The 11,225-nt window shown below is 44.2% G+C and overlaps 1 protein-coding gene across 1 annotated transcript in view; it reads right to left on the reverse strand.

Moving 5' to 3' along the window:
* The window catches only part of PAK7 (p21 protein (Cdc42/Rac)-activated kinase 7), a 39,341-nt gene extending 30,983 nt beyond the window's left edge, over positions 1-8,358 (reverse strand). Inside the window, exon 1 of the mRNA XM_010181458.1 lies at positions 8,151-8,358. Coding sequence (XP_010179760.1) covers positions 8,151-8,354 — 204 coding nt within the window. The 5' untranslated portion in view covers positions 8,355-8,358. The remainder of the gene's footprint in view (positions 1-8,150) is intronic.
* Between the last annotated feature and the right edge of the window lie 2,867 nt (positions 8,359-11,225).

Genomic DNA, 11,225 nt, shown 5'->3' on the forward strand with positions numbered 1-11,225 from the left:
CCTGTCTCCAAGTGTCTGCAGGAGCAGGGTATTGGTAGCACAATTTCCTTTGGGGATGTCAGGGACTTTTTAAATGAGGGACATGACCAGCAGGTAACGGGTGATCACCTCTCCAGAGGGGCAGAGGCGTAAGGTTATGCACTTAAAGCCCTACTGCACTGCTGAACTTGTCTACACAGTCCAACATGGACCAAAGCATCGTTCCCTACCCAGAGCTATCTGTGTTAGCTAGAGGGACCACCTCTGAAAACCACATTTCTGCAGGCATCACTCCTAGGTCATCTGAGCACATTTAAAGGACAGAAATAAAACAATGTGAAACACTTGATTTGCCACATATAGTATTTATTCTGTGTGGTGGGAGAGCTTTTACTGGCAATCTCAGTGTTTCCCTAGGATGGCCAAGTCCTGCTTGTAAATTCTGATGATGATGTCTACAATTCAGCTGCAGACTCTCCACATGTACCCGTCTGAACCTGAGGGGTTTGTTATAAGGGACAAATATCGTGGCTGGAAAAATGTTATGAATAGTTATTTTCCAGTTCATTAGTTGAACTGAAAAACTGGGGAACATTTTGTGTTTTGAGTCAATCTGAAATGATAATGATGCTGGTTTTTCTTCTTCAAATGAGGCCCTAGAAAAACAATTTCAAGTCAGGCTGGATGAAGTGCTTCTGGAGCGTGAATCACGATGGTATGAAAATGAATGAGCTACTACTAAAAAGTCAATCAGGAGCTTTTCTGTTCAGAAAGCCAGAAACAGAACTATAAAGAAGAACTGAGAATGCATCAGTTAAAAGCACAACGGGAATAGGTGCTGCCTTCATTTTATGATTAATCTAGGTTGCCAATGTGACACCAGTGAAAAAAAATCCATGCACTTTAAACAGAGATGAAGATATATTAATGTCACTGAATGAAGAAGACCCGAGGAGGGTGCAAGGAATGGAGAAACCAGCATTACTGGAGCAATAGCACTACTCTCCCCTCACTTTTGTCCTCAGGCCGTTTTTCACCTCACCAGACCTCCCTGCTCAGAGTGCATCAGTGGAGAGGGATGGGCAGCTCCTGTCATGAGTGCCAGAGACAAGTCACTGTAACAGCCCTGCTCTGGGCAGCTTCCTCGGGCATTTCACATTGAAGGCTGCTTTGATCTCTGAAAACAAAATATTTAAATATTTTCACAGAAAAACCTGAAACAATTATTTTCCGATCTCTTCCAGCTGAAACTCTTTACAGTGAAACTGCATTTTCCATAAAACGAAATACTCAGCTGAAAAACTTTTTCCTATTATTTTATTCAGGCATTTGTCTCTCTTGTTGAACTCAACTTCAAAGGCAGCAGCAATATTCTCCTAAAGGACTTATGTAAAAACCTGTAATTTTCTGAAATCAGACAATCAGAAATACACCCAAATGTTTCCTCTGTACAAGGTAGCACGTATGAGAACATACTAACCTAGCTATAAAACTTCTGAGCTGTAAACTTCTTGCACTTTTTTGTACTGTGGCTGATTTTTATTTTTACAGTGATACATTTCCTGCAAGATTACACAAAATTGGCAACTTGGCTCTTCTCACACCAAGCAAACATTGCAGTAAGAAACATCCATGGACACTAGGTGGCATACTTGTATTACATCTCTACAGTAGGATATGGAGATTAACTGAAGTACCACTGTCACTTAAAAACATGGGAAATAAAATAGCCCTCATGAGTGAAGAATTATCCCTTTGAAAGAAAAAGATTCAACTTAAATATGTTTCTGTAGTTTCTCCTGCCACCGTGTAGCATCAAACGTATTCCTGTTTAGTGATCAAAATAAACTGAAAGTGTGGGTGTGTTACAGGACAACTGCAAATCTGTCTGTAATTACTTTTAGATGAAGATAATCATAGAAGAACTGATGCTGAAAGGGATCTCTGCAGGTCATCCAGTCCAACCGCCTGCTCAGAGCACAGCTAACATCAAAGTCCAGTCAGGGCGCTAAAGGCATTGTCCATCAGATTTTGTTCTCTCCAAAGGCTGAGATCCCACAGCCACTCCAAGCTGCTTTCCCGCTGCTCAACCATGCTTGCTAGCAAAACATTTTCCTTCTACCCAGAATTTCCTATGCTGCCTGTTTTGGAGACAAACCCTCCACCTTCTCTCCTCCCACCTGAGCATGGACCAGGCCCAGCGTAAAATTGCAAATGTGTAATTAGGAAACGTGAGTTATTAAGCATGAATCTTCATGATGTGGTTACAAAGAAGGCCCACGAGATGTCAGCAGCCTTCCAGGTTCCGACCAGCAGAAACGTGGGTCCACAGTATCCTGGTGGGATGGAAGCCAGCCTTCTTCAAGCAAGAGCTTCAGACTGTTCCATCTACAGAAGTACCACAGGAGGAATAGGTAAAAAGAAGGAGCTATCAAGAAGCAGAGGTAAAAATTTGGGAGGGCAAAGAAGAGACATCAGGGCAACCACTGCTTTTCCATCCGTCTCCAAGCAGTGGGCAAAGCCTTTGAGCAGCTCTTTATTTCTAAATCCCTCTTTTCCTGGTCAGGAATTTCCCCCATGTAGTTCCACACAGGAGGAGAAGGCTGCAGATTATCTAATGAGAGCTGGACATTTCTGACCGCTCCCCGCTCCAGCCCAGACAGGGATGCCTGCTCATCTCCTCTCTTTGAAGTCTTTGGCCACTCAGCACTGCTGTGCACGGCTCTGTAAATGCCTACCTAGTGTGCTCCAGCTAAGCAAGGAAAGCATGTTAACATAAGGAAAAAAAATGATACCTTAAATGAGGCTTGAATTTCATTGCTGGAAATGCCTTAAGAGGCCAAATAGGATGGGGAAGAGAAATATCTGCTTTTCCTTCTGTCAACATGCACAGTAAACAGAAGCTTTGATTTTCATGTCAGAGTTATTAAAAGAGCCATGACCACTAACTAATTTTCCAATTATTTTTCCCCTGTGTAATAGAGAGGCTGAAATATAGCAGTAGAAGCTTAAAAAGGTTTTAAAAATTACAGTTAACTCACCAGTATCAGGGTCAATGTTTGAGAGGAAGATGTGAGAAAAACTACAAAACATATAGATTAGACCACTGAAACATGAGGATGAAAGAGAGAGAGAAAAGTCAGTGACCCTGTGGTCTGTCCCCTACAGAAATTCTCTGCTCTGCAACACCCACACATTGTGAGGAGGGCTATGAAGACAATCAGAGGGCTGGAGCACCTCCCCTGTGGGGACAGGCTGAGAGAATTGGGGCTGTTCAGCCTGGAGAAGAGAAGGCTCCGGGGACATCTTACTGCGGCCTTCCAGTTCCTGAGGGGGGCCTACAGGAAAGCTGGGGAGGGACATTTTACAAGGGCAGGTAAGGATAGAATGAGGGTGAATGGTTTGTAACTGGAAGAGGTTAGATTTAGACTAGATATTAGGAAGAAATTCTTCACTCTGAGGGTGCTGAGACACTGGCACAGGTTGCCCAGGGAAGTTGCGGATGCCCCCTAACTGGAAGTGTTCAAGGCCAGGTTGGACAGGGCTTTGGGCAACCTGGTCTGCTGGGAGGTGTCCCTGCCCACGGCAGAGGGGTTGGACTGGATGATCTTTAAGGTCCCTTCCAATCCAAACCATTCTGTGATTCTATGATTGCAAGACACCTGGTAATTGAACTGCTGCGGGTTAATGGCACAATTAATGTGCATCTTGGCCCAGCCACAGGGCATTCTAGGGCATTTTGGTGAAGTGACAGAAAGGACATTTTCTCTACTTTTAAGGCAGCTCCACCCATATGGCACAGAACAGGCTCCTTCGATTTCGCCAACAATACAGCATTGACATCAAGCTGAGGATCTCGCTCTGCCTTTGCTGGCTGAACACTGACTCCTCTGTATTGCCAAGCTGTGCTAATGCTCATCTCGGTGCATGCCACTTACCACAGCACAGCAAATGCCCTCATCCCCTTCTGCCCTGTGTTTCAGAGGGAAGAAAATGGGGGAGAAAATTCAGGAAATACGTGAAATTCCACCACATAAGCATGGTTGGATTTACTGCAATGTGCTCAGAGGAGAAGGACATGTGGACGTCCCAGCAGGAAGGATTCATTCCCCTTGATGCCTTATATTTGACCACCCAAATACTTACAGCCACCTCCCTCCTTACTCAAGGACAAGCCCACCACCATGTCATCCTCCAGTTAGATACTTGATCCTGCTGACAGTGTGGATGGGTGAGACTACCCAAAGCATCAATAAAAGCAGAGTGATGGAGGCTTCATGCATGTACCAGCACAGATAACTGAAGAATAACACCAGTGTGATGCTTTTTGAGAAACAAATGGCATTTTTTCCTCCATTAACTGACAGAAGTGAGGATGCTCAGCTACTTGCTGTACTGGGAAACATGAGAAGGGATTTTAACAAGTCTTCAGTGCCATCCTGCTCCCACTGACAGCAGCAGACATTCAAGCATCTTAACAGAGCATCTTTGCAAAAGCAATGTTAAGCTCTTTTGGCAAAAATCTCCTAAACAAGCATTCTGGTATTTTGTGCAGAGCGGAGAAACCATGAGTTTTGCTGCCTAAGGACAATGGATTTGCTTAGTTATTGATTCTGAAGCTTTCCAAAAATCAAAGGGTGGCAACAAACTGAAGTTCATGTGTAGTGTAAAAATGATGACAGGTGAAGCTCATTATGTGCTGAGGGCAAACACACAAAACATAAGCTTCAGGTACACACGGGACATGGGACACTACAGAGTGCTGAAGCAAGAAGAGGCTTGGAATCAGGATCTCAGACTCCATGAAGCCTATTTTAAGTACAGGAAGACACAGATGGTTCACATTTTTCATGAAGAGATGTTTTCAGTGAAAAATCAGCCTTTTTTCAAACCTCCCCCCCAATTCTCCACATCCAAACCCTATCAAGATCACTGTTGCTTTCTATTTTTCATGGCATTTTCTGCTGCATTTTACTGACTTGTGTTAGCATCTGAAATACACAATACTCTGCTGGTATCTGGGTCACCCACACCGAGTAGGGGAATCCCATTATTGTCTCTCCCTGTACTTGAAATGAATGAATTTGTACAGTCAGCTCAGGTTTGGATTCAAATGTTGATATTACCATGACAAGCCGCCACCACCCGTGTGCAAAAGCACTACAAGCCTTTCATCTCAGCCAACGCAGAGGCAGGGTGGTGACATTCCCCAGGATATTTGGGAACCCATGGCGCTGCCTCTTCATCGTCGCTGCTGCTGCCTTTGAATACAGATGGAGCAGGGAGAATATTTATAATTTATTGGTTTTACCCAAAGGGATACACTATGTACCATCAGATGCTATCTGCTTTGCAGACTGAGAAACAAGCAAACACCACAAACTGGGAAAGCTGCAAAACCTACAGATGTCAAGAAAAAGTCTTTCCCTTCCTCTGCTTCAGCTCTGGGTGAAGCGCAAAGCAAGCAAACACCAGTTCTGTCTCAAAACCAAGAAACTGTGCTCTCAAAGAATACCTCTATGATTTGTGCTACTCTTCAGTCACGAAGGACCACCTATTAGCAAGAACAATTCTCCATCACACCATACGAGTAGTTAATACTGAAGTAATTAAATGGAGAATAAATTTAGGAGTGCTGAAGAGCAGAGTTACAGAGCTGCTGTGTGACCTGAAACAGCACAAACTAACTCTGGCCAAATGCCTTGGCCTGACTTAATACTGTGACTCAGGACACAATTATGAATCTTCTTTTGCTACACCTCAGTGCATTCACAAGTGCGTTAATTAAACTATCAACTACTGGGTGGAAAAGAGAAAAGTTACAAACAATATTGAGATCTCAGAGCTTTTGGTTCTTATCTTTATGAGCTGCAAGTGTATTTTAAATCTTCAGTTCTCACTGAAGTAACAAATTCCTCAGTGCTTAAATAACTTTTCAACAGAACTAAAGGTGCTGTGCACACATTAAAAAATGCCTCTAAATTAAATGATTATGCTGAACTAGTTTAGCAATATTAAATATTCTTAAAGTGGCCACAAGCTAGTTTTTCTCCAGAAGCTGTTACACCAAAACAAAGCATGTTAATTCTTATACAGTAAAATAATATCTTGCAATAGAGTTAAAAACAAGTTCTCAGTTGACAGTCAATGCCTCTTAGTTGCTATTAAAGCCAGCCTGTTTTTTCAAGCACTATTATGGAGGCTGTAACTGAATCTCAGACAGGGAAAGTAACTGGAGGGTGAAGGCACAATTTCTTGAACACTTCAGTCTTAACCCCATTTCCTCATCTAACTATACCTTCAGAGCACTGGCACACAATTAACTGCAATTTGGGTAATCTGCTTTCAAATCCACATCTTACATCTATGGAGAAAACCCTTCCTACAGAAAACCCATATGCACATAGGCTTGTTTGTGATCAGTCCCACGGCTACTGCCAAGATGGGGACCAGACTGCAGGCATCCTGTCCCCAGGACATTCTGGGAAGATGTTGTTGGATGCATGGCTGCATTAAGGACCACTGTAGCCCAAGGTGACAATGGAAGAATGAACCCAGTTTGGGAGCTGCATTTTGGCTTCTGGCCCCAGCCCTCTCCTGGCACAGGATGGTTTAGTTCAGAAGTGCATCCCTGCTATACGCACATATATAGACCCCTGATATATAGACCTATATAGACCTCTGACATACAGACAGAAAAGCAAGAATTGACAATTTCTTGGAAAGAACTGACAGTGATTTATTCCACTTCAAAATGCAGCAATTACTCATTCAGTACTTGGTCCTTCACACCCTGCAGTGTATATTGCTTCAATGGGACTCTGCATGTGAACCAAGCTGTGCAGATGTCCATTCGCAGGCTGAGACTCAGAGCTGTATTGCCAGTATGGTGTTGAGAAAGGGAATACATTTTAAAACCTTTTAAGCTTATGGATTTATGGCTCCAGAACTGCAGAAAAGAGACAGTAATGCTGCAAGATAGTAAATTGCTTTTTTTTTTAAATTTTAAAACATCTTTATGCATTCATGTCAAAACACCCAGGGATATTTTGGTGTTAACAAGGGCTGTGGAACAAAGTTGCTCTCCTTCCCTAGCAGAAAAAGTTTGCCTACCTTTTTCTGCATTATTCTGGGCCTCTATTATATAGTAAGATATTTTATTACAGCAAAAATCAAGACTTCAGTTTTATGCCCCTTGTCCTGTAACAACATGCAGCAGTTCTGATCAGCAAATGATGAGTGTCCTTCAAGAGCAGGCAGTAAAAGTAAATTTAGCAAAGAGCACTTATCAAATATAAATACAGGGTCTGTGTTCCCAGGACTATCTGATTTTCCCTTGCTGCAGAAAAATCCATATGAAGATGAAATCCTAAAATTAGTTTTCAGCTGCATGACAGCGAGATGTATGTGGCTGGCAGGGTACAGGCTATCACGAGTACACCAGCGGTGTGATTTACTGGGATGTTAGGATGTGCAATCCCAGAAATGCTTCTAAATCAGGGCAAATTTGTCTACCTGAATCCTGAGCCTTGAAGGACAGGGCTCCCAGATCTGCACTGGTGCCCAGTCCAGTGCTGCTCTACCCTCTGAGCCAAGTTTATTCCCTGCTGTCCAGCTTGAACCTCCCAAGATACAACCTGTTTCCCCTCATTTTACCACCTGGCAAGAAGCTCAGCTCCATCACCTGCGTTACCCTCTCCACGCAGCAGCAGGTGGCAGTGAGATCCCTCTCTGAGCTCCTTGCCTGGCTGAACACGAAATTTCATTTTTTTCCTTCAGTGTACTTTTCCCTCTCTCCCTCGCTCCAAACTGCCTTTGCCTAAAGCACCATTCTTAAAATTAATTATCAAGAAGCTTTATGCTGCAGAGGAGCATTGTTTTGGGCCTCCACGGGGATTCGCGGCTTTTTATTCTGCAGCCTGGGAGCACAAAGGCACGGCCCCTGCAAGACCCGTGACTCACTCTTCTGGGGCGTTCGTACAAGTTTTATACATATAACACCTTTTCCTTGCAGCTCTACTATTAAATATTTGGATTTGCAGCTCTCTCTGCACTTGCACACTCAACAGCTGTGCCTGCTTCCCAGGACAGCCATTATTGGCATTACTTCATTAAGGTTTCATGCAATTAAAGGCAGGTTAGGAGGAAATGCAAAGGTGACTGCACGATACCTTCATAGGCGCAAGCTGGATGGGAGTGATGCATGAGGGATCCACCATAGGCTTCGGCCTGTTTGCCGTGTCTGCCAGCAAGCTGTGCCACTGCTGAGGTAGACCCGTGAACTTCTGCTCCCGGTGGTCAAAGCCAGTGTGAACCCGATGTTCAAAGTTAGAGGGCCCAGAAATTTCAAGCCTTTTCTTCTTCTTTCCAAACATGGTGGAAAAATCTGGAGAAGTCACAGGGAAATAAGAAAGAAAAGGAAATAAAATAATCTTTATGCTTTGTTGCAAACTGTAGCCACTGTCTCTATCATATGGATAATTTATAAATGTTATTAGCCAAATACCTACATGAATTTTACTCCACACATACCATCTTTGGTATCTATGCAAGGAAAGTGTTTATCTGACCTCCTCTAACAGTATCTGAAATTTTAAGAAATTAACCCAGTCTCCAGTCTATGTATGGTCATAATGCCTTATGAAACAAGGTAATGCCTTTGTTCCCAGGAGAGAAAGCCTCAGGTCCTACCTTCTACACCTCTCTGCTGATCTACTTGTGCTGCAAGGTGCATCCCATGAAAGCTCCAGCTGTAGCAGTGCATGGCTTTGCTTAGAGGACAGCACGTGATGTAAAAGGTGACCTGTGCCCGACACACCGCAAGAGCAAATGTGCGCAGTTTTGCATCTTAAATCTTTACACCAGATCTTGGAGAAAAGACAGCCCATCCCTGCTGAGAGCCTGGCCCTGCTATGCTCATATCTAGATCTCACCTAGCAGCAGTGAAAGAGGGATTTATTCCAATGCCATTTCAGTGATGTAGACAGACACAGAGCTCAGATCTAATTCCAACCTGGTCTAAGTGCCCTTCATCTGCATTCATAAAGTGGACCTGCTTAGAAACAGTATCAGGTATCAGCTGCTATAATAATCACATTTACATGGCATGACTTCTTTCAAAAAGAAACAATTTGTCACATGCCAAAAGCACCTGGGTTTAAGTCTGGGTGGGTGCAGCTCACTGGCTCCTGTCAAGCAGACTCAGGTGGGATTCATTACAGCTACTCCTTTTAGGGTCCAGGAGGAAGGATCAGTTGCTTTGGGTTTTGTGCAAGGGGTGGTGAGAAGAGAGGAGTTTCTCTGATGTTGTGTAAGCAAGGAAGTGGAGGTGTTGGAGGAAATGTGGTCTTCCCAGTTTGTGTGTCGTTGGAGAGAGGTGGCTGTCCTGTAAAGCTAATTGTTACAGCAGGTACTCTACAGAAAATGAGCTTCTTAGTCAGCTATGCTGTTATTTCCTTACAAGAGTGGGTTTGTTTGCCTTCTTCCTGTCTGCTTTGTCCCTCCGGAGAACCTGGAGAAGGCAGCAGGAGTGCCTGCAGAGTGCACATGGAGCACAGGCACATTGTTGGGGCAAAAGAGGTTTCAGAGGCACAGTGGAAGGAGGCATGAACTGCAAACAGAAAGGGATGAAGGTATTTGCTTACTCTGCTGGCATATGAAATAGCCAACACACTGACAATCTGGAGTAAAGCTTGGGTTTGGCATGTCCCACTTTAAAATAAAGTGCCCAATGGTTATATTGAGGACAGTTCAGAACTGACTTTCTGAAGGACTCCAAAAACTTGCTGTGTAAGGCAAGGAGACCTTCCTGGTCCCAGAGAAACAGAGGTCCTGTTGCTTTTCAGTGAAATACTCTCCTGTCCTGGAAAAGTTCTCTGCCTGCTTTCTACTGTCTCAAAATAGTCCTTCACCTTGATCTCTCTTGCAAGGCCTTGAGCAGCAGTTGTGCAAGGAGGCCTGCAGCTCTAAAAAACCTCTTGTATTACAGGAGACTCAGCTGTAAAGATGCTGCCCTGACTTGATTCAGGAGGTGGAGAGATGAAGCTCAGGGAAGAAAATACAGTTGTGTTGCTGCTGCAAAAAAAAAGATGGGATGATAAATCAGTATTTATTCCACCCTCATTTCGTTTTAGTAGTTTATTTAAAGATCAGGTCCATTATTTGAAAATTGATTGCTGGTTGCTTTATAAGACCTTCCTGTGTGTTTGCAGGTGATTATGTCTCCCTTGTGCACATTTTCTTTAGATGGAGCAGACTTGCTCTTTCTTCACAAGTCTCATCTTCCACAGGCTTTCTCCCCGTCTCTGAGCTCCCTCCAAATCTCCTGCCCTTTTGACAGTCTCCCTCTGTTCACCTCTGTTAACTCCAGTATCTTCCTCACCTTCCCCTCCTGAAACTTCTTACGATCACTGCGATACGTGACCGTTTTCCCACTTTGAGCATCATGATCTTATAGAATACAGATCAGACAAGATATTCCACAGGCAGCTGGGAGAAGCCTCGCCATCGCTTCCCCTTGTACATGCAGGGGACTTCAACTTCCCAGATATCTTCTGGAAATATAACACAGCAGAGAGGGAACGGTCCTGGAGGTTCCTGGAGTATGTGGAAGATAACTTCCTGACACAGCTGGTGAAGGAACCGACAAGGGAAGGTGCCCTGCTGGACCTGCTGTTTGCAAATAGAGAACAGGGTCTTGTGGGGGATGTGATGGTTGGAGGCTGTCTTGGGCATAGTGATCATGAAATGATAGTTTTCAGTCCTTGGAGAAGCAAGGAGGGGGGCTAGCAGAACTGCCACTATGGACTTCTGGCGGGCAGACTGCAGCCTGTATAGGGACGTGATTGGCAAAGTTCCTTGGGAGGCAGTTCTGAAGGGCAAAGGAGTCCAGGGAGGCCGGACAAGTTCCTTCTCTTCAAGAAGGAACTCTTAAAGGTGCAGGAACAGGCCATCCCTGTACGTCGAAGAAGAAGACTGGCCTGGCTGAACAGAGAGCTCTGGCTGGAGCTCAGGAAAAAGAAGAGAGTTTATGATCTTTGGAAGAAGGGGCAGACATCTCAGGAGGAGTACAGGGCTACTGTGAGGCTGTGCAGGGAGAAAATTAGAAGAGCTAAAGCGCAGCTGGAACTCAATCTATCTAGTGCTGTTAAAGACAATAAAAAGGGTTTCTATAAATACATTGGCAACAAAAGGAGGACTAAGGAGACTCTCCCCTCTCTAGTAGATATGGGGGGGAAGCATAGTGA

The sequence above is a fragment of the Mesitornis unicolor genome, unplaced genomic scaffold (genome assembly GCF_000695765.1).
Source record: "Mesitornis unicolor isolate BGI_N332 unplaced genomic scaffold, ASM69576v1 scaffold20913, whole genome shotgun sequence".
Lineage (NCBI taxonomy): Eukaryota > Metazoa > Chordata > Aves > Mesitornithiformes > Mesitornithidae > Mesitornis > Mesitornis unicolor.